Raw genomic sequence first — 24,452 nt, 5'->3', positions numbered from 1 at the left:
CCAAGAGAGTAGGTTAGCATTTAGAAATCAATAAATTTCTAAACACTAAGAAAAAACAATAGTTTTTCTTTTTTTGGAGAATATGGAAGCTAGAAAGTTTTATTATAATACAAAACCACGTTAAACAATTTTGCTTATCAATTGCAAAATTACAACCGGCAATCTCCCTGGAAGGCCATTAACAGCAATTAACTACCTTACAGCCACTTTTTAGCACACAATAATTGATTTAATCTAATCAAAATTACGTGGAAAATTTTATGAAACTAAAATGAAATGTAAAAAACTGACAAGGACTGAACAATTATGATAACTAAGTCTGTATTTCAAGTACTTTTACTCAATCTGTGATCCTAGATAAGTCACTAACCCATTCTCCTTGGTTTCTTCGTCTACAAACTATTACAATTATAAATTTGCAATATGTAGCTTACAAGAAAATTATTAGGAACAATATGCCTGGAATAGACGTCAAAAAGCTTTTAATTCCTTAACATAAAGTTCTTTAAAAAATATTTCAAAATAGTTAAGTAAAGCAACTAACAGAATTTTAAGAAGCTTTAGGACAAGTTCATAAGGAAAAGGAAAAACCTACTGTTAGCAGCATAGTTTGCATTTACTTAAAAATTATATTATGGCTTTCTTTTTAAAAGGATTTAGATAAGATAAACCTCATTCTCTTTAAGATACCTACTAACAAAATCTAATCTAAATCCTATCCTAACTCTATTTATCTAGTTAGGTAAAAGTGATGCTTTTCCTTACAGAAAAATGAACTCTTTTCAATATTCATGTTCAAGACATTTTTCTCAAAGAAAAAAATACATCCTCAAAACTATGCAAGAAAATACTGCTTAAAAAATGAGTTAGAGGATACTTAATGTACAGATGTCTGGAGGCAGGTGGGACCATGTAATCAAATAACTGCAGAACATTTTAAATCCCACCCCCTACTAAGTCATCAATCTAACAGTTAAAATAAGACCCTCCAGGGAGCAGATTTCCCATTTCATCACTTAAGGTCACGGCCTGCTTTCTAACTCTCTTCTTTTTTGCCACTTGTCACACTAGAATGGAAAGCAGGAAGGCAGCTTGTGTAATTGGCCCATTTCCAGGCTAGGAGCAAATCTGATGATAAATTAAGTGGAGAAAGCTGGCAGGAGAAACTGCTCAAGTTCACTGCTCTCGTGGAGCTGTTCTCATACAATAGTTATCTGAAAATCACATTCAGTTTAAAGCTAAGCTGCATTCTGTCCTTGATATTTCCTTAGTTTTTTCCTTCTAATTTTAGAATGTCTGAAAGAAATATAATGTCATGTGAATACTTTCTTACATCCAACCTTAGATTGTTTCATTAGTCCCACTATTTTGATGCAGAAATGGATTTTAAAAGCTTTTAGATAAGGAATTCTGGGGGTTGTTATCCTTTAAAATAAGGAAGACAAATGCAGAACAAACTGACTTGGTATGGACCTCTGAGAACTAAATGACCAAGTGGATTTTATGAATTTTAAAGAAAGGAAAAAAAGGGAGTACATAAAAGTTTGAAGAAATGGTATATGCTATTCTTCTGTCTTCAGTGAATGTTTAATAAGAAGCCACAAATAGGCTCCTGAGAAATCTCTGAGATGACTGTTAGCTGGCCTGAATTTTCACACAGTAACACAACTGAGACAGAAGGTATGACAGAGCAGAAGCCTACTTAAACTTAGAGAGTCCTTGAGTGCATGTGCTTTTGGTGGGTCCAGGGTACTCCTGTGGCAGAGTTGTTTACCATCCTGTTAGTCAACACTGGCAGACTCTACCAAGTAAAATGCTTTATACACCTTGTAACAGCTACTTTAATAAAGCTGAGACTGATATGGAGAGCGCTAGAAGAAATATGGTTATGTGGATTTTCTGCTGACATAAAAGACATTTTAAAAGTATCATAAGACACCAGGAGACTTATAAAAGAATGTTCATAGCTTTATTCAAAACAAGGTTCATCAACAGTGAAATGGACAAATAAATCATGGTGTCCTCATACCCAGAATATTCTCTAGAGAGCTAGTGTTCCAATAAGGTAGCTACTAATCATGTGGCTACTGAACACCTGCAATGTGGCTAGAGTTTGATGTGAGATGTGCTTGTGGTTAAGTGTAAAACAGATTTTCAAAGAATAATGTGAATAAGAAGTGAAATATATAAATATTTTTGTTGAATTTATGAATGTTAGAATAATATGAATATGCTGAATTGACTTTTTAGGTATATTGAGATTAACATTATTAAAATCAATTTTGCCTGTTTCTTTTTAAACATTTAAAATCATACATGTGGTTCACACTGCACTTCTATTGGTATTTCTAGTGCTGCTTAAGAGCAATGAAAATGAATGAACTAAATGGTACATGAAGCAATGTAAATAAATCTCATAAACATGAGATGAGGTTTATGATTATTCAAATCATTCATGATTTTGAATGAAAGAAGTCAGACAGGGGCTTCCCTCGTGGCTCAATGGTAAAGAATATGCCTGCCAATGCAGGGAATATGGGTTCAATCTTCTGATCTGGGAAGATCCCACATGCCGCAGAGCAACTAAGCCCATGTGCCGCAACTACTGAGCCTGTGTTCTCAAGCCCGGGGTCCGCACCTACTGAGCCCTGGAGCCTGTGTTCCACGAGAGAGGACACTGCAGTGAGAAGCCTGCATGCAGCAGTGCACAGCCAAAAATTAACAAGTAAGTAAACCCCCCCCAAAAAAAGAAGTCAGATACCTATAGCTTAAAATCAAGTAAGACTAAACCAGTGTTTAGTGATATTAACGTTAAAACACAAAGCACCAAGGAAGTGATTACCATAAAAAAATCAGGCAATGGCTACCATGAGGAACAGAAAGGAGCTGGTGACTTAAAGTAAGGGGGCACACGTGGAGCCCTCTCAAGTGCCAAATGTGGTCTATCTCGTGGCCCGGGTGTTGGTTCACTTTGTTACTATGCACATATATATTTTATGCACTTTTCTGTGTTACATCTCACAATTTTAAAAGTTTTTAGGAAATGAGCTCAAACTGCTTTCCTTAAACATTTACACTTTCTATGTCAAGGAAGAACTTTTCTAAAATGATAGGACTGAGTGAACTGGTCTCATATCTCAACTATATGTAGACAGCTGATATACATGCTAACAAATAAGGGAGATAAGTTCAGTGTATAAAAGACTTAAAAGAAACTCTTTTTGAGATTTCTTATACACAATAACAGTCATATCCTAAACTCTCTCTAAACAAATTTTAGAGTTTTTCTAAGAATAAATTATTTCTTAACACGCAGTATCACATCAGAAACTTAATGCCTTGAAAAATACACTGTTTTAAGAAAATGAAAAAAATTCTGAATATGTGCAAGTCAGTTTACTGACAACAGCTGACAAGGGTGAATTTGTGTTTACCATAGCCAATATCTAGTATTTGATAAAACTGTATTAATACATACATAAATGTTTAAGAGCCAAGCTTTAACAAATGAGAGATCTTTCTGAGCATAAAAGGCTTGGTATCTCAGAGAATGTATAGAACACTTCAGAAGAAATGTTTTAAGATGCAAAACTGAATTTAAACCCTCAGCTACCTAAGGGCAATGCTGATGATCTAATTCATATTTAGTTTACTTTTATATAGAAGAATTAAACTTATAAATGAACAATAATCCCAAGAAGCAAGCTACAGAATGACTGTCTATACTCACCATGTACTTGGTTGATTTCTGAATTCTGGGAAAGAATTTCATCTGCTAATTTTTGAGCAGTTGGCAAAACTTCTGTGTGGTGCACTGTGATCAAATACTGTACAAACTTTTGTAGTTGGTCTCTATTCATTTGAAAGAGAGTCTCTGAAATGGGAAGATGCAATTTGACCTGATCTGGCTTGCGGATGCGGTATAAAGACAGTGCCACAACATGCGCACAATAAAATATGTCCTTGTTTCCACAGCTGCAGGTCACTGAGGTAATCTTGCAACGATCAAAGCTGATGGCCACGTTGCAAACAGTTTCTGGCTCCGATTGTATTGCAGGTTCTGTCACTGTGCCACTCAAGTGGAAACCTATGTGAAAGAAAGGGAGGAGAGAGTTCAGCTTCTGCATTCAGATGCTACAAAATATTTTAATTCTTTGAAATGCGTAGTGCTTGACAGCAGTAAGAAAAACATATGACAGATTTTATTTTCAAGTAAAAACATTCAGGTCACTCAAACCTCCCTCCCCCAGCATCTTACAACTTTAAAAAAAAAAAAAAAAAAGCTATTTAACAGACATACTGAAGTATTTTACCCAGCCATATGAAAACACTTACTGCAGTATACCACCATCACACTTATATATGTGTATATACATATACCACATCAAAACTATACCTAAATCACAGCTCTAATAAGCCATCATTACACTATTTTAAATCTGTGGTATAGTGGCTCAGACGGTAAAGAATCTGCCTGCAATGCAGGAGATCTTGGTTCAATCCCTGAGTCAGGAAGATCCTCTGGAGAAGAGGACAGCTACCCACTCCGATATTTTTGCCTGGGAAATCCCATGGACAGAGGAGCCTGGAAGGCTACAGTCCATGGGGTCGTAAAGAGTCAGCTGCAACTGAGTGACTAACACTTTCACTTTCATACTTGACCAAAATCAAGTAGTTTTCTCCCCCACCATCTCACCCTTTTTTAAACAATTTTTTAAAATAGAGTAGGTCAGCTCAGCTTTCTTCTCAACAAACTCCTCCCCTTCCTTCCACCTTTATTCCAGGCAGTCCCAATACAGCAATGTCTCTGAGGAAAGGCAAAGCCCACCAAAACCTGAAACCAACACCATAGCTGAAGTAGCTCACAATGATGATTTTCTTTCCTATCATAGAGCAAGTGAAAGTGAAAGTCGCTCAGTTGTGTCCAATTCTTTGGGAACCCATGGACTATAGAGTCCATGGAATTCTCCAGCCAAGAATACTGGAGTGGGTAGCCTTTCCCTTCTCCAGGAGATCTTCCCAACCTAGGGCTCGAACCTAGGTTTCCCACACTGCAGGCAGATTCTTTACCAACTGAGCAATCAGGGAAGCCCATCACACAGGTAAAGCTGGTGAAAACATGCTCACTTGCACATATAGGTGCACAAAATCACAAAGTGGCAAGGGACCTTAGAGGCTGGATAACACTTAGAACCACACAGGAATTCTCCACAACCCCATGACCAATGGCTTCAGACCACTGATTCGAAGGATCCAGCAATGAGACACTCAAGCCACATAAGCAGCAGCTCCTCATGGATAGCTTCAGCTTACAGCTCACAGCCACCTGGAAACTGTCTCCCACTGCCACTGCCCCCAGTCAGTTAGTCCTGTCCTCTTTGGTCAGGGCATAAACTGCACTCACTCCTTCTCCCTAAATATGGAAAGTTATCCTGAATTCTTTTTGGCACACCATTCAGTTCCACCTACCCTCTCTGAAAATCACATGGAGACGACGGTAATAAACTTTAAGGGGAATCCCTTTAAAAACCTTCAGGACACACATTTACCTCAGGATTAAGTACCTGACAGAAACTTGAATGTTACAAATGTAATGAAGCTTCTCTCAGCCTTCCACTATCTATGCTACTTGAATTAAACTTATCTAGTGACTTAGCAGCAGCAGCAGGCCACTATTTCTTCATTCTCTCCCAGTGGGAACTCCTACTTGGAGCTGCAGAGATGTGACAGGGGAATGACAGTCAGATGATGCCTAGAGTTCACATGTGGGGCATCTGAACCATACTTATTATCACCTTCAAGGGAGGGCCTCCTTTAGGCCAGGGAGTTGGGAAAAACATTATTCAACTTACAAGAAATCTTTCAGAGTAGTATAACTTCATCTTGATAATTCATATTCAGCAACACAGTGGAAAAAGAAATAATTTTTTTAACCAAATTATCAATTTAAAAGGTGCATTTCCAAAAATCAAATCACTATCATTGCTTTGTAATAAGGAGATCTGATAACTGTAATATGGTAATCTTTGGTTTTCTTCCCACAAAGCTCATCCCTGTTCCCAAATGGATATTCCAGTTTCCTGTTATAACCCTTTTGGGCAAGAAGTTTTTGTGGGGGCTTCCCTCGTGGCTCAGAGGTAAAGAATCCGAGACACAGGTTTGATCCCTGATCTGCGAAGATTCCATATACCTCGAAGAAAGCCCAAGAGCCACAACTACTGAGCCCATTCTCTAGAGCCTGGGAGCCATAACTACTAGCCCACATGCCTAGTCTATGCTCTGCAACAAGCAGATTGGACACCAAAAGGAAAAGCAGCCCCTGCTTGCCACAACCAGAGAAAGCCCGCGCAAAACAAAGGCCCTGCACAGGCAAAAAAAGATTTAAGTTTGAAAACCACAAGTAAAGATACATAGCATATGTCATCATATTTTTAAAAAATTTTTAATGCATTTTCCCATGAGAAAAAATAATCACACAAAAAAGTAAACATCAAGGAACATTTCAGAAATAATAATAAGAGTAGTCTTGCCTTTTTATGTATCAGTGCACTAAGAACTTACATAATTAGAAGATCATGCATGGCACAGGTGTAGATTAAGACAAAATAGGAAAAAAAAAAAAAAAAAAACCAAAAACGGATTTTAAGAGATTCTAGAAAGTTTCCAAGTATATTCTGTATATTTAGTGCAAAGGATCTGTTTTCCACCTATCACATATATATGTGTACAAAAGAAACTAGTTGTCACTACAGAAAGATAAGTTTTCATAAACTAACCATTTATAAATTCAATCTCTCTCAGTCTCAGTTCAGTTCTGTCGCTCAGTTGTGTCCGACTCTTTGCGACCCCATGAATAGCAGCACACCAGGCCTCCCTGTCCATCACCAACTCCCGGAGTTTACTCAAACTCATGCCCATCGAGTCGGTGATGCCATCCAGCCACCTCATCCTCTGTCGTCCCCTTCTCCTCATGCCCCCAATCCCTCCCAGCATCAGGGTCTTTTCCAATAAGTCAACTCTTCACATCAGGTGGCCAAAGTATTGGAGTTTCAGCTTCAGCATCAGTCCTTCCAATGAACACCCAGGACTGACCTCCTTTAGGATAGACTGGTTGGATCTCCTTGCAGTCCAATGGACTCTCAAGAGTCTTCTCCAACACCAGAGTTCAAAAAGCATCAATTTTTCAGCACTCAGCTTTCTACACTGTCCAAATCTCACATCCATACATGACCACTGGAAAAACCATAGCCTTGACTAGACAGACCTTTGCTAGCAAAGTAATGTCTCTGCTTTTTAATATGCTATCTAGGCTGGTCATAACTTTCCTTCCAAGGAGTAAGCGTCTTTTAATTTCATGGCTGCAATCACCATCTGCAGTGATTTTGGAGCCCAAAAAAATAAAGTCTGACACTGTTTCCACTGTCTCTCCATCTATTTCCCATGAGGTGATGGGACCAGATGCCACGATCTTAGTTTTCTGAATGTTGAGCTTTAAGCCAACTTTTTCATTCTCCTCTTTCACTTTCATCAAGAGGCTCTTTAGTTCTTCTTCACTTTCTGCCATAAGGGCGGTGTCATCTGCATATCTGAGGTTATTGATATTTCTCCTGGCAATCTTGATTCCAGCTTGTGCTTCTTCCAGCCCAGCAATTCTCATGATGTACTCTGCATATGAGTTAAATAAGTAGGGTGACCATATACAGCTTTGGCGTACTCCTTTTCCTATTTGGAACCAGTCTCTCAGTTTAACACTCCTTTATTTCTCCTTATCCACCAAGTCAACACTTTAGTCCCTCTGCAAAAGTGATACTGAAGAACTTCTATCAAAGCCAAGACAACTGAGGATCCAAAAAGAGTCATACGAGTTAGTATTTAAACAGTCTTCAAGGCTATAGTTTGACAGGTGCTTCAGAACAGATTAACTATCAGAGAAGAAGCCCTTAGCAAAACTGATGAAGCTCTCAAATAGTGTTGCAAAACCAACTTTTTTTTACTCATGTAGTTGTGTAAGAAGTACAACAAACACTGATATTGTACAATTGCGCTAGGAGAAAAATCCCACATATTATCCAATTTCATTATGTCAAATATTTACTACTCTCATAGAAAACTTTAAAAAGCAAACTATAAAATATTGCGACCTCCTAAAGAATTCAAGAGATGTGTGAGGACACAAACACATTCGTGTCTTATAAAGTACACTTCAGTAATGTAGTATCATCAGGATTAAGGTGTTTCATGAATGTTCACTTTCTTAGTAATTCTAGATTATCCTTCAAGTACCCAACCTCCTTTTCAAAATTCTACCCATTTTTTTAGAAGTATTTCTACATGGCATAGGTTTTACCTCGCCACCCTCGTCAGCCGACCACTTAGGGCGTTACCAGTGAAGGGGACAGCGCTCCCTGCACCGACAGCTGCAGGCGGCAGGACTTTTTAAGTGAGCTCTGATTTTTTCTCTACTATCAGCTATCACAACGACTCCTCTCTCCTACAGCTACTCTTTTCCATAGGAAACTCATTCCCCTCAGGTCAGCTGCACCTCTAATTTGACTTGCTTTGTGGCAATTATTTAATACTCAGAGGCCTATTTGGGGTTTCCCCTCCTCACTTTGAGGCTGGGATGGATACAAGAAAATTACAGAGGGGACAGTAGGTATAATACTGAGCCAATATGTAGGAGGTTCCATCAAGCCTTACTTCAGGGTTGTGCAGTCATGTATTCTGGCCTCACCGATTTGAGAAAACTGGGAATTCTACCAACTCACTTTCTCCATGTCCTAAATCATACCAGAGCACCCACAGGAGAAGCAAGGAGAATATTCCTCCCTCAAAGATCCCTAGAGATGTCCCTATAAGACATTCTCCCCCACCCCCTCCACCCCACCTCACAATGGTCTTATGCCTTAGGTACTGGGTGACTTGAAACAAATCATGTTCTTGAGAAAGGATTTTGCCTTTCTGGAATTCTGACAATCCCAGATAACAAGCTGCCTCCGGACTGTAGATGCGAAAATCTTCTACTGGGACAGTCAGCTGTTCTATATGACAGAACTGAGGATACAAGGGGGTAATTCTGTGCTCTATGGTAAACCACGGATAATTAACTTTTATTTTCAAATAACTAAAACTGAAGAAATTATGCAAATCTTTTTAAATAAATATATTTGACTTTATAAAATATAATCTGTCAAAGACAGTTAATCCCATTAACAGCAAACCTCACAGTCAAACCACTGTCTTGTCATTATGCCACCACAGAGCCCAATATAACTTTAGTATTCACATCCTCAATCTGCAAGAACTAAAGAAAAAGCATAAACCAAAGCATAGTGCTATGTGTGCATGTGCATGAAGTTGCTTCACTCATATCTGACTCTTTGTGACCCCAAGGACTGTAGCCCACCAAGCTCTTCTGTCCACAGGATTCACCAGCAAGAATATTGGGAGTTGCTTGCCATGGCCTCCTTCAGGGAATCTTCCTGACCCAGGGATCAAACCTACATGTCTTATGTCTCCTGCATTGGCAGGTGGGTTCTTTACCGCTACCTCTACCTGGGAAGCCCACAGTGATGTACAGGCCTTGGTAAAACACTGATTTGGATCAGGTTCTATCCACTTAAAAGCTGTGTGATCTGCACCGAGGAAACCAGATCTGAAAGAGACACGTGCACCCCAATGTTCATTGCAGCAATGTTTATAATAGCCAGGACACAGAAGCAACCTAGATGCCCATCAGCAGACAAATGGATAAGAAAGCTGTGGTACATATACACAATGGAATATTACTCAGCCATTAGAAAGAATACATTTGAATCAGTTCTAATGAGATGGATGAAACTGGAGCCCATTATACAGAGTGAAGTAAGCCAGAAAGATAAACACCAATACAGTATACTAATGCATATATATGGAATTTAGAAAGATGGTAACGATAACCCTATATGCAAGACAGAAAAAGAGACACAGATGTATAGAACAGACTTTTGGACTCTATGGGATGATCTGAACAGCATCAAAACATGTATATTATCAAGTGTGAAACAGATCGCCAGTCCAGGCTGGATGCATGAGAGAAGCGCTCGGGGCTGGTGCACTGGGATGACCCAGAGGGATGGGATGGGGAGGGCAGTGGGAGGGGGGTTCAGGATGAGGAACACATGTAAATCCATGGCTGATTCATGTCAATGTATGGCAAAAACCACTACAATATTGAAAAATAATAAGCCTCCAACTAATAAAAATAAATGAAAAAAACAAACAAAAAAGTTGTGTGATCTGAGCATGCTGTTTAACCTTTCTGAGACTTGCTCTATTTTGAGCAAAATGTGGCTAGAAATACCTCCTAGGGTTGTTTGGGGGATTAAAATGAAATAACATATGTAAAGCACCTGGCACATAGTAAAAGTGCTCATTAAATTTTATTTCCCTTTCCTCCTACTCCCAGCTGGAGTAAAAAGGGGAGGGGTGCTGGATACACTCCCTTCATCCATAACACTTTTTCCCCTCCACAGCTACTGGAATTTTCGGGGAAGGTGGAGTCTCACTCTTGAAGTAGCTTGGAAAATAAGCATGAAAGAGTATTACTTTCATACACAGAGAACTAGAGAATTTTAGGGGAGAGACTTCTTTCAAGTAACCATAGATACTTCAAAAATATTATAATGCAATGATTCCTAAAACATAGTCCAGGGATACCCACAAGTACCTGAGAGGCTTTCAGGGGAGTACACAACACCAAAACTTCTTCATTTTTGCACCTGACCTTACTGTAGGTCAATGGTTTATAAAACAACGTAAGAGGCCTTACGGGGCAAATTTCTCATCTATGAACACATGAACTGTCCACATTAATTTCACGTTAATGAGCATTAATATTCTAGGAAGTAAGTACTAAACTCTTCAGTGATACTCTAAAAGTATCTTTCCCTGAAAGCTGATTTTCTGTATCTAAGTCAATATTTTAGTTGCATTTTAAAGGGGATAAGGAGAGACCCCTGATATCACAGACTAGAGAGACAACTGTTTTAAAATTATCTAGGGTGAAACAGATCACCAGCCCAGGTTGGGTGCATGAGACAAGTGCTCGGGCCTGGTGCACTGGGAAGACCCAGAGGGATCGGGTGGAGAGGGAGGTGGGAGGGGGGACTGGGATGGGGAATACATGTAAATCCATGGCTAATTCATTTCAATGTATGACAAAAACTACTGTAATGATGTAAAGTAATTAGCCTCCAACTAATAAAAATAAATGAAAAAAAAAAAAGAAAAAAAAATAAAATACACCTTTTCTAAGCTAAAAAAAAAAAAATACAAAAAGAATTTCTGAAGGTTGCCCATTTTTTGCCTATGTGTGTATGTGCTCAGTTAACTGAAAAATGGGTTACAAACTGAAAGTATTAGAAAATATCTAAGCTAAAATAAACTGGTAGACATGAAATAAATATATACTAAAAACTGCTGCTCTCAGGGCACATTCTTTTCAGAAAAATATGCACTCTGTGCATGAGGTGCTCAAGTAACAAATTCTTTGTTGAAAAAGAATTTAACAGAAGCACTGGTGTAATACTTACACAAATACATCTTTCACCCTTTTCCTAAATAAAAAGAACCCCTGGGGAAATTAAAGGCAGAAACCAAAGCAAGTTAATGTTATGGCTGAAAGGATGGCAAGGGTTGTATGAGGTTTCTTTTAAGTCTTTAAAGCTAAATCTAAAAAATGCAAGTGTTAACATTTAACACTCACATAACAAAGTATTCATTGGTTAACTAAAACCCAGTGCATTGGCAAAATGTATAGTAAGTAATACCTGATTATGTGTCCCTGGTAAAATATACGAGTTAATCATTGCCCCCACAAAACCCAACTTTACCTTTCCTAACTCTGAGAACTACTGTACGCAATCCAACAAGCCATGCTGCAATTATCAATTTTAGAAACAAAAAGTTTCAATTCACATGAAGCATAATTTCCAGATCACAATTCAGACACATTAAGGGCCCAAAACCAACTTGTCTAAAATATGATATCCTTTCTTTAACTACATAATTTTCTCAAAGGGAAATCCTAAATTAAAGAGACTGCATCCTGTGAGCTGGCTAATTAAATCCTCTAGCCTTAATTTCTAATACTAAAGCTTAAACAGCTTATGGAAAGACATTAGGAGATTTTGCTGGCAATTGCTAATGAAGTGATTTCCATCTTTCAGAAAAAAAAAAAATATTTTTTAAAGGAGAAGCTTTATTTTGAAGTCCATCTTAAAAATGCCTATTTGGAATAGAATTACTCCTACACTTCATTAATATTTGAGAGAAAGACAATGGCAAATTAATGCAAAGACCAGACTGTAAACCATAGCACACCATATAAACAACATAAAAATTTACGGAGCATGCAGTAGATGGGCCCAATCAAGAGTTCCCAGAGGCATTCTGCTCAATATTGGTTTTGTTTTCTCGTTAACGTAGAGTCTTGCAACACTTCATACAAGGATCCATGTGATCAGAATAACTGTGTTAGATATGAATGGCATTACACAGTTATTTAATATTTTTCCTGAAAAAAGACACTATCCACTAATTTAGCCATCTTTAATGAGCACTCCGTGTCACCCCCGATCTTGAAGTACACAAAGGCCCCACATTACCATCAAGTGATTTTTCACAATGTATTTCTGTATTTTAACACGCATACTTGAGGGAAACAACCACTGCCCAGCCCCACATTCTGAGTGGGCAACCAGGGGAGGGGGGTGATAAATTAGATAGAATTTGAGTTATACGTACAACTATAAAGCCATAAAGTGCTTAGGAATTTAAATTATCTGCCCCACGTCTTAAATTCCACTTTCTCTAATGCCTGTCTTCTCTAATACAAGCAAAGCAGCTCCAGACTTGCACCTTTCTTAGAGGCCAGATCATCCAGGCCCCATCAGTAGAGCCGCCAATGCTGCCCCTACAGCTAATGCTGACTCTTCCTCCTCCTCCCGTGGCCTCTCACCTGGGTCGCCAACCTCTAAAGTGCACATGAAGTTTGTCAAGAGTCCTTTGGTGTCCAAACACCAACTCCAAGCACTTTTACACAACTTTGTCTTACTTCCCCCTGAAGGGGAAAGGGACAGAAGATCCTTTTACCTGTTTATTTCCTGTTTTGTTTAGAGCAGAACAACCTTTAGAAATGCTTGGCTACTTGCTTTAGGACCTGAGGTGAAGTACAAACTCTGGAAATGAACTGTTTAACAGAACCAAGAGTAAGGAGGAAAGTGTGCTCAGGCCCCAGAAGGGAGAATGCAGGCCTCTGTAGTCAAATTCCCCCACCCACAACCTAGAACTCTGGCTTGACCCCTCCACTTTAAATTAAAGCCTGTTTCTAAGAGTTCACCTCTCTCTCATACTGAATTAAAGCAGAGGTCTGTGACATCATCTGAGGCAGCAGAGTTCTGCAGCACCCTTGTCACAGAGGACTGTCCTGGAGAAAACACTCAAGAAGCATCTTTTAGATGAAAGAAAGCACAAACTCTTGGTAGATGCAACATATAGTCTGGTGGGTCTCAAACTGGCATGTGCATCAGAGTCACCTACAAGACTTGTTATAACACAGATGCTGGGCCTCACCCATCATCCCAGGTGGTGCTGAAGCTGCTCATCCAGGGATCACTGACCTAAGATGATTACAATCCAGCCTAAACAAGACTTTCCTAGTAAAAATATATTTAAGTAAACACAGTAAACAGAAGAGTAAGTAATATATAATTTGTGATTTAAAAATGTATACAATCTCTAGCCTATCATGTAACCTAAATGTTTTCCATTCCAAACGTGATTTATTAAACTGGCCTGAGCATTACAAAAATAAATAAATAATTAAATAAATAAAATTTTATTTTAAAAATGTATCAGTATCATAATTGTTAACATTTATAGTTATATCACCTGTTTGAAGTAAAACCTTCATTAAAAATCTAAACAAAAATATAAAAAATTTAAAATGGTCAACTATAGAGTATTTACTTTTACAAAGAGATTGTTTTACAATGTTCCATGAGATTCCTCATAACTGAAGGGTCTTTGTGTATTCAAAACACTGGGAAGACCCAGAGGGATGGGATGGAGAGGGAGGTGGGAGGGGGGATCTGGATGGGGAACACATGTAAATCCATGGCTGATTCATGTCAATGTATGGCAAAAACCACTACAATATTGTAAAGAAATTAGCCTCCAACTAATAAAAATAAATGGGGGAAAAAATCCAATTAATGGGAAAAAAATTTTTGGCTACTATTTAAGTAACACATTTTTTGCCTAAGGCAAAATGTACCCTGTGTGAGAAAGCCAGAGGCAATAGAATATGCAGGATAACATAGGCAGAATTTTAGGGTTAGAACTTTCTAAAATAAGATGTTCTATTAAATAACCTTAGGCAAGTAACAGTCTTGATTTTCTCAATCTATGTTATTGTTTAGTTGCTTAGTCATGTCTGACTCCACAACCCCATGGACTGTAGCCCGCCAAGCTCCTCTCTGACCATGGTATTTCCCAGGCAAGAATTATGAAGCGGGCTGCCATTTCATCCTCCAGGGGATCTTCTCGACCCAGGGATCAAACCCATGTCTCCTGCATGGCAGGTGAATTCTTTACCCCTGAGCCACCAGGGAAGCCCTTTCTCACCTTTAAAAAGAGATTCATGGTATCTATCTTGCAGGACTGCTGACAATGTGTATAAACTACCACAAGGATTCTTTCTACAGAATGCCTATTATCATTATTGTAATAGAAATGTCACATGCTCATGCATGCACCTGCTGTTGGAAATGTCAAGCTCTCAAGAGCATGCTGGCATTTCTATTACAATAATGGACAAGGGTTTGCTGTTGCTGCAGTAATTCTACTCATACATTCATATTTCCAAATTAATAGAAATGCCATGACTTCTAAAAATTTGTTGCTATTTTATATAGCACAGTTTGAAAATGTGATTTGACGCCAAACAGAAGAAAAAAGCAGGGGACTGAAAAGATTTAATTTTGTCTCAAACAACTTCCAGTTACCCCAAGTAATAGTAATGTTTCACTCCTCACTTTGATGAGCTCTCTACTAAAACATTTTTTTTTATCCCTAATGTTTACCTTCCATGTCAAGGTAAGTAAAATTATTTTTACAGCTCAAGTCCATCTCTTCACTTAGTTGGAGACTAAAAACTGGATGCAATAATAAGCAACTTGCAGTTCTTGTTGTGGAAGAAAAAGGAACCACACCACAGCTTTTGGCCTTGGTAATTTATGGCCTGACAAGCAAAGTGCAGTCAGAGCTCCTGCTCTCCACAAAGAATCCCGAGGAACACTAGCCCTACCCGGGCGGTAGTACTGTTATCTTCCTGTCCAGAGAGATTCAGCTGAAAGAAATCCTCTCTGCTCCATGTGTATGTCTTTAATAACAGTAAACCACTATATCCAACATAGGGGCTTCCCTGGTGGCTCAGATGGTAAAGAATCAGCTTGCAATGCAGGAGACCTGGGTTGGGAAGATCCACTGGAGAAGGGAATAGCTACCCATTCCAGTATTCTTGCCTGGAGAATTCCATGAACAGAGGAGGGCTGTCCCTGGCGGGCTATAGCCCATGGGGTTGCAAAGAGTCAGAGAGAACTGAGTGACTAAGCATGTGTGCACTCACACACACCCACACCTACACAAAACAGACAGCCAACAAGGACCTACTACATAGCACAGGGAACTAAACAATCTGTAACAAACTATAAGGGAAAGAATCTGAAAAAGAACAGATATATATGTATGTGTGTGTGTGTATATATATATTTCTCAATCACTATGTTGTACACCTGAAACTAACACAATATTGTAAATCAACTACACTTCAATAAAAAATTATTACCAAAAAATATAAACAAACATGTCTTTAATAAGGAAAAAAGAGAATGGTGAGGTAGATGTACTAATATAGATACATTTTTTCTTAAATACACAGTGATAAAAGAGAAGCAGAGAGACTTTGGTTCAAAATATGGGCGACACATTAATATTAAGACATTTCCACCCATGCATCAGAGCAGTGTGATTACAGATGATTTTTTTTTACTTAACTTGTTTTTGTTGATGTAGAGATAGTGTGTTTCTAAGATTTCTACAACACAAATTACTTGTAAGAAAAAAAAGTTTTAGCTAAAATTGGAAAAGTGTTCAAAGTCCTCTTCAGTAAAGAATTTGCTACATAAATGATGTCCAGCAAACATCTGGGAGCCTGGCAATGACCACATGCCAAGTTCAAAGACTGAGGGTCATTAATGCCATCAGTGCAGCTCTGCCTACTGACTGGCCCAGCCTACTTTCATAACAGGACACTCCCAGGCTCTCCTTAACCCGTGGATGCTTGGCTCTCTTTCAGGTCAGCCACACTTCAGAGAAGATGGATTATGCACTCAAATGAGACAAGAAGAAAGAGGCTGGGCTCCTGGTTCTAATTTCAGCCATTATCCAGTTAGCCTCATGCGCAAGTTACTTAATAACATCTATTTCTTGTTCCCTCTTCTTTCCTCATGTATTAAATAAACAAAATAGATTACATTAGATGATTTCTAAAAATAGTGTGTAGGTAGGCAGCAGTAATGGAGAGCTACCCAAGACAAGAGGAAGGATGGTAGTTATCAAAGTCACTCACACAAGACCTCTGACCTGTCTTGACTGCTATAGAATTGCAATGGTCACCTCAAAGGACTTGGAAGCTATGGCTCAGAGGAGGGGAGAGGAAAACGATAGACACTGCTATAGGTGCAGTCACATATATGTCATTGGCATGTGGGGAGAATTTTTTTAAAGTTCTGAAATTCAATATAGAAGTAAATATTTAATTTTTATCTACATAATCTTCAGCCATCTGTCTATAACTGAGATGCTTACATATTTTGTTTTTTTTAGTATCTAAAATCTAAACCTCATCTTTAAAGTCTCAGACTGCATAAATATAGGTGAAGTTTATTACATAGAATGTATAAATTACCAAAAATATGAAACATAACAGAAAGCTCATTAAAAATGAAATGAAAAGACTGGACCATATTATCAGCTCTGCCTTCACCACCTAAATATTAGCATTCTTTCCTTTACTATCCATTAAATATTATGAGATATTAAACATTATGAACAACCACTTTCATAATCTTTTAACTTGGTAACAGGTAATATACAAGTCTCTATGGGAAGCATCCATGAATAACACAAGGATTTCAGTTCTGAGAAATCACTGGATTACTAGGCAACTAATAGCTAAGAAGTCAGATCAGAGGTGGGTTCCAGAAAGAGAACCAGTACAAACCTTTATTTCCCAAATTGTGTTCTATGCATTATATAAGTCTGGATCAAGTTGCATCCAGGACCAACCATCTGGAAGTTCCAGGTACATATCAGAATGGTAACAGCTCTAAGAACTCATATAGTAAACAGATTTCTGTTGAACTTTATTTACTAAAACTTTGAAGAATAACAATAGTAAAAAGTCTAGAATAGCTATAGGAAATGAAAAGGAAAACCTACTGTTCAAGATGAGCAGTAGAGTTGGTAAACAGAATGAAAAGCTCAACTGAGAGTTTAGAAATCATTAAGCAGAATGGATAAATTGATAAGCTTGTTGGAACTTCTCTACAGGAGGTTAAGCCCACCTGGACATGTATGACTTAAAAGTTGGCGATGTCTCATCATCAGTATCCCCCATCTAACATTAAATAACCAATCATCTATTGCAAAAAATATATTTGATAATCCAGAGTGCCATACATTCTTTACCCACAATAGTCAGGTAAAGTACTTATAATATTTTATCTTCAAATACTGAAAACATGAGTGGCAAAGCTCAAATATCTCTTTAACAGAGGTCTTGAGAGTGTCTAACTTGCAAATCTTGCATTAGAGTTTATTTCATAGTACAAACAGAGAAACAGTACATGATGTCCTATGAAAAGAAGCACTGCTAAGATTCTGGTAATACTTATAAGTACCTAGGACAGTGCCTGGCACTGCTCAATATTTACTGAGTGAATGAATGAATGAATGAATGAAAAAGTAAAATTTTATGTAGTAGAGAGGTTAAATAAAATCTGAATACTCTACCAAACTGCTTTAGCATGAATTTGAAGCTACAAAGTAGAAAAGTCTGAAAACAAAGGCTCTACATACCTGACCCAGGAAGCCTATGTTTAAGAGGGCTTCCCAGGTGGTGCTAGCAGTAAAAAAATCCACCTGCCAATGCAGGAGACCCAAGAGACATGGGTTAAATCCCTGAGTGGAGAAGATTCCTGGAGAAGAAAACGGCTACCCCCTCCAGTATTTCTGCCTGGAAAATTACATGAACAGAGGAGCCTGATGGGCTACAGTCCATGGAGTTGCAAAGAGCTGGACACAACTGAGCCCACACACACACACGTATGTTTAAGAAGTATTAATTAACTTTTTATTGCAGGTAACATTAAGTGTGATATTTTTCAAAATCTCACAAAAGTACCATTAATAATAGGTAAGTATATTTTATACACACACACACACACACACACACACACACACACACAATTACATACACTACCTTAAGGGGCGTTTTATTTCTCCAGAAAGCAAAGCAATATAAAATGAACAGGCTTATTCTATTTTAGCTTAGGAGAGCATTTCTATTGGATGCAGTGATGGTAATATTACAGAAAGAATCAGAAAAATGCAGGTATTGGTCTAGGAATCTAACCAAAATTCTCCTTTCAGTATCAAGTAATTATTAAAGCTGTTTGTGAATAATGATGATCTGATGTTACCAAACTTAAGGATTTTAAAAAATATTTTTAATAAAATAGACAATTCCTATACCAATTTTGAGGCTATTGTTTATTTTAAATTAGAAATATAAACCCAAATGACTTCAAATATGAAAGAATGCTAATTAAGTAGCAATCACATATACAGTGGCTTAGTGTGTGTTGCAGAATAATGTGGCCGAGAATTGTCAATATAATAGGATGAAAACTGACCTGGGAGAGAGACTTGTGTTTTAATCCTAGCTCTGCTACTAATTAACTGTTTGACCTTCAGTCTTGGGCTTCATTTTCATATCTGCAAATGCAGGCTAAAGGACTAATCAGTACTCCCTTACCTTCTTTTTTTTTTTTTGAGGAGGAGGAGGTAGGTAGGCATAGATCCCCTGACGACCTAAAAAAAAAGGCAATAAATGCTCCCCCCAAATACGCACAAAATTATGCAGAATATTTCATAGTTCAGCATCTGTTATCTATTCACTCTATTTAGGTTAAGGGCATCCTTCTAGATCCCTCCACACTTGAAAACTTCAGATTCTAAACAAGTCAAAAGCAACCAAAATATATACACTCACATTCAAATACATGATGAAACCTAGAGTACTTTTTTTCTTCTGCTTATAATGAACTTTTCAAGGGCTTTTTAAAAAACAATACTTAATGTTTTAGGGGTCTTCCCTGGTGGTCCACTGGTTAAGATTCTGCACTTTCAATGTAGGGGGTGTGCAGGTTTGATCCCTGGTCAGGGAACTAAGATCCCACATGCTGTGCAGCATGGGCCAAAAAAAAAAAAAAAAGAATTTAATGTTTTTAAAAGGTATACTCAATTTACTTCTAAGATACTTAAAGGCACCTGCAATGCCCATGCAAGTACTCACCTATTTGGTGGCAACATACTTATCCAAGTTCAAGAGACTTTATTATCCATACTTAGAAACAGGGGACTTAAAGCCCACATAATAATGAGCATGAAATGATGAAACAAGAATAATTCGAGAACAAGTTTATAATGGGCATTAAAGGAAAATGGAATGATGATAAATAACTGGCATCATGTGGATGATTCGATGACTGATTACTATATTTCATCATAAAACATATATATTAAACAGGTAAAAATATAATAATTCAATGACATAAAAGACCAGTCAAAAGATATATAGTCAACTTCTTTAATCAATCAAAATCATTATGCTTATAAAAAGCTATTTTAATTGCCTAAAACATAAAATATTACAATCAAGGAAAATTTCACAGTTTAAAGCAAAAACAAAAAACCTGAGACATGAACTATGTGGCTAGTTTTCAGGCTTTGGAATTTTTAAGAAAAAAGCATATGGCCACAGATAATAAATCAAGTACATTAGCTTAACAAATATTTCATATTGTTCATACTAATTTCTCTGGCTGTGGAATTGAACCCTGCTACCTGAAAACATAATAAATTTGCCTCTTCTCTTTCACTTATAAGGATGGTCAAGAAATTGGAAATGGCCTCAATTCTAATAGAAAGTTGTTTCCCTGCATCAGAAATCTATAAATGTTAGGACTGTAAAATACGGTAGAGTCTAACTGGTTCTTTTCTTTCATTTCTCTCACTCCCTCTGCTCCTTCAAATTGCTTCCACACTTTCCACCTTGATTAAACACATTTGTGTTAATACCTTGCCTCACTTTTCCTTATTTTTCACTCCTCTATCAAAATTACCTTTAAATACATATGCACAGCAGGAGAAAATTCATTAGAAAGACAAAAGGAATCTTTTTCTGTGGCAGCTATATTCTCCAGGAACTCCAAACTCTACCCAGACCATTTATTAACTAACTAATGGGGACATCTCAGCTATTCTGAGCCAAGAATAAAGTTTTTTCTTTCGGAGACAACTTAACAGGTCTACCAAAAACACATGTCTAAGTTTGTAAGTTTAAAAAACAATACCAAAGTTCAACACTTTATTAAACAAGAGGGTAAAAACATCTAGGCAAGCCAAAGAATTAACAGCCTTAAAATAATTTCTGAAAAGGCTAAGGAATTCCACTTCATTCTCTCTAATGATTCTTCCTCAAACATTTGGGTTTTGTTTTTTCCTAAATAAATACAGGAAAATTATTGTTACACGTTCTTTTTGAGAAGGCCTCGGATACATCAAATCTTTCTGCAGAACTGAATTCTCCTGGTATAACAATGACAGCCATACCAGTGATATGATTTTTAAGGGAGAAAATCAGAAGTGAAAGGTTGATACCCTAAGGGAACACTAAGCTGGTATAATCAGATTAAATGAGGATCTGATTTCATGATCATGACTTTACTAAAACAGTAGAGCTGTATGCTCAAAAAATCTGCCTCTTAATAATTCTTAAGAACAAAAGGTTCAGACTGAAAAAACCGAGAGAAGATTTATTCTTGGAAGGGGCATGTTCATTTTAACAGATTCATGAAAATCTTTCAAAAACGTATCAACACTTTAACTTCCTAAACAGTATTCAGAAAACCTAACTGAACACTTGCTTGTGATGACTCAAGGTTATCATGATGAACATTTACCATATTACGTCCTTCCAGCAACGCTGTCAACAGCATTTCTCAGCCAGGTTACTGGTCTTTTAGCTGAAGAGCTCCTGCACTGCTCTCATGGTCAAGCACCAGTCTGCTCTTTTCCCCTCTACTTTCTTGCAGAATTCAAATGCCCCCTTTCCAAGCTGACATTGCTTAATAGCTGGATCCCCTCTAGTTATTCTAAAATGTTGGCTTACATCTTTTAGGACTTTGGAAACTAGACAACAATCGTTTTTAGAGTTGTATAAAACTAAGACTAAAAAAAAATAATAAGACTAAATCAGATCTAAGCACAGGTTTGAGGTTTTCCTCTATTGAGCTGGGGTAGACACTGGTGGATTTAGCTTGGCAGTTTCAGTGGTTCTTCTTTTCATTCACTGTTCTCAATTATATCCCAAGCAGAAAGTAATAATTAGAGAAAAATAAACTTTTCAAGTTTTGTGGCCTGAACTTGAAAAGGTAAAATCTAAAATTACTTCTCACTACTAGAAATATGTGATGTGGTAACATGTTTGATTACTTGCTACTGATTAGATAACCAATATTAACAAGAAAGAGTTAACTTTTCTACCTGTTACCATATGTATCTCCATTTTCCTCTCAGACATAAAAAAAATTCTTTTAGCATAAACACATCTAATGTAAGAAGTCTAACCTAAGAAGGCTCTATGTTTTCTCAAGAAGAACATTATTTTAAAAAACAAGATGTGCCCAGGTCTTCCTTTCTAAATATCATTCTCCAATAAGAGAAACCAAAGCTTCTTGGAAAAATGACTGATTCTAGGGCTGGGATGAAGAAAATACTGATGCCAGAAAGGAAGCGCTTTAAAAAAAAATTGAGGGAACTGTCCCATCCTGAAAAGTCCCCTTGGCCAGGATGCAACTATTTGAGCAGCAAAATAACATTAGTACTGGATTATAACTCAAGAATAAAATAAACATCTGAGTCCATACGGATACAAACTATTGAATGAATGAATAAATAAATAAATGGAGAAGGGACACATTTTCCTTACAGAAGAATTTCAATTAAAAAATGTAGAGAGGATGAGAGAAATGAAAATCATTAGAACACCACAGTAATATTTTCTGCAGGCCAAGATACACTGATGAATGATAAAATAGCAGGCAAAGCTTTAAAGAGAAACAGAATAATTGCACAGCCTCAAAGAATTTCCCCTCTAGATATGTAACGTAAAGTCTTTGATGCTCATAGTTACAGTAGGTGGAGCTTAATTCTCCTCCCCTTGAGTGTGGACTGGACTTTAGCAACCCCTATCTAATGAAAAGTAAAAGCAGTTTTATAGAGGAGAAATCTGTCACTTAAGCAGGTGAACATGGTTAGCATAACCAACAGTAAGTCAAGTTGATATAAAGGTGCCCTCCAAAATGATGCAATGAGAATGCTGAAAATTACTGCTTCTGTGATATTCTAGCAAAATAATGCACAACCTTAATCTAACCATAAGAAGAGTGTATCAGTTCAGTTGAGCTCAGGTCAGTCGCTCAGTCGTGTCCGACTCTTTGCGACCCCATAAACCGCAGCACGCCAGGCCTCCCTGTCCATCACAACTCCCGGAGTTTATCCAAACTCATGTCCATTGAGTCGGTGATACCATCCAACCATCTCATCCCTCTATCGTCCCCTTCTCCTCCTGCCTTCAATCTTTCCCAACATCAGGGTCTTTTCCAATGAGTCAGCTCTTCGCATCAGGTGGCCAAAGTATTGGAGTTTCAGCTTCACTACCAGTCCTTCCAATGAACACCCAGGACTGATCTCCTTTAGGATGGACTGGTTGGATCTCCTTGCAGTCCAAGGGACTCTCAAGAGTCTTCTCCAACACCACAGTTCAAAAGCATCAATTCTTCTGCACTCACCTTTCTTTAAAGTCCAACTCTCACATCTATACATGACTACTGGGAAAATCATACCCTTGACTAGATGGACCTTTGTTGGCAAAGTAATGTCTCTGCTTTTTAATATGATGTCTAGGTTGCTGATAACTTTCCTTCCAAGGAGTAAACATCTTTTAATTTCATGGCTGCAATCACCATCTGCAGTGATTTCGGAGCCCAAAAAAATAAAGTCTGACACTGTTTCCCGATCTATTTGAAAGGAAGTGATGGGACCGGATGCCATGATCTTAGTTTTCTGAATGTTGAGCTTTAAGCCAACTTTTTCACTCTCCTTTCACTTTTCATCAAGAGGTTCTCTAGTTCTTCTTCACTTTCTGCCATAAAGATGGTCTCATCTACATATCTGAGGTTATTGACATTTCTCCCGGCAATCTTGATTCCAGGTTGTGCTTCTTCCAGCCCAGCATTTCTCATGAGGTACTCTGAATATAAGTTAAATAAGCAGGGTGACAATATACAGCCTTGACGTACTCCTTTTCCTATTTGGAACCAGTCTGTTGTTCCATGTCCAGTTCTAACTGTTGCTTCCTGACCTGCATACAGGTTTCTCAAGAGGCAGGTCACGTGGTCTGGTAGTCCCATCTCTTTCAGAATTTTCCACAGTTTATTGTGATCCACACAGTCGAAGGTTTTGGCATAGTCAATAAAGTAGAAATATGTTTTTCTGGAACTCTCTTGCTTTTTCGATGATCCAGTAAACGTTGGCAATTTGCCTATTCTAAAACCAGCTTGAACATCTGGAAGTTCACAGTTCACGTATTGCTGAAACCTGTATCAAGACAATTCAAATTAAGGCCCTGGAGAAGGGAATCGCAACCTACTCCAGCATTCTTGCCTGGAGAATTCCATGGACAAAGAAGCCTGGTTGGCTACAGTCCATGGGGTCACAGAGAGGCAACCATGACTAAGTACCTAACACACACACACTACAGAAATACCTGCCCAGTATTCTTCAAAAGTGTCTAGGTCATAAGAGATAAAGACCACTACATTGTCACAAATTAGAAGAGCTAGGGAACATAATGACTAAATACAACAGACTATCCTGGATTGGATGCTCAAAAAGGACAGTAGGAGAAACACTAGGGAAATCTGAATAAAACCTGCCGCTAATAGTACTGCACCAATGGCTAATTTCTTTAGTTCAAATAAAAGTACCAAGGTTGTGTAACA

General features: G+C 37.9%; 1 protein-coding gene across 2 annotated transcripts in view; it reads right to left on the bottom strand.

The window, feature by feature from the left end:
• Nucleotides 1–24,452, bottom strand: part of ZSWIM6 (zinc finger SWIM-type containing 6) — a 213,210-nt gene that overhangs the window by 81,551 nt on the left and 107,207 nt on the right. For both annotated transcript variants that reach the window (XM_070476733.1, XM_070476734.1), the window contains exon 2: nt 3,731–4,087. In XM_070476733.1, coding sequence (XP_070332834.1) covers nt 3,731–4,087 — 357 coding nt within the window. The remainder of the gene's footprint in view (nt 1–3,730; nt 4,088–24,452) is intronic.

Source organism: Odocoileus virginianus, chromosome 14, assembly GCF_023699985.2.
Source record: "Odocoileus virginianus isolate 20LAN1187 ecotype Illinois chromosome 14, Ovbor_1.2, whole genome shotgun sequence".
NCBI classification, from domain to species: domain Eukaryota; kingdom Metazoa; phylum Chordata; class Mammalia; order Artiodactyla; family Cervidae; genus Odocoileus; species Odocoileus virginianus.
Note: the sequence above shows the minus strand (reverse complement) of the source record. Positions and strands in the feature narration are given on the sequence as shown.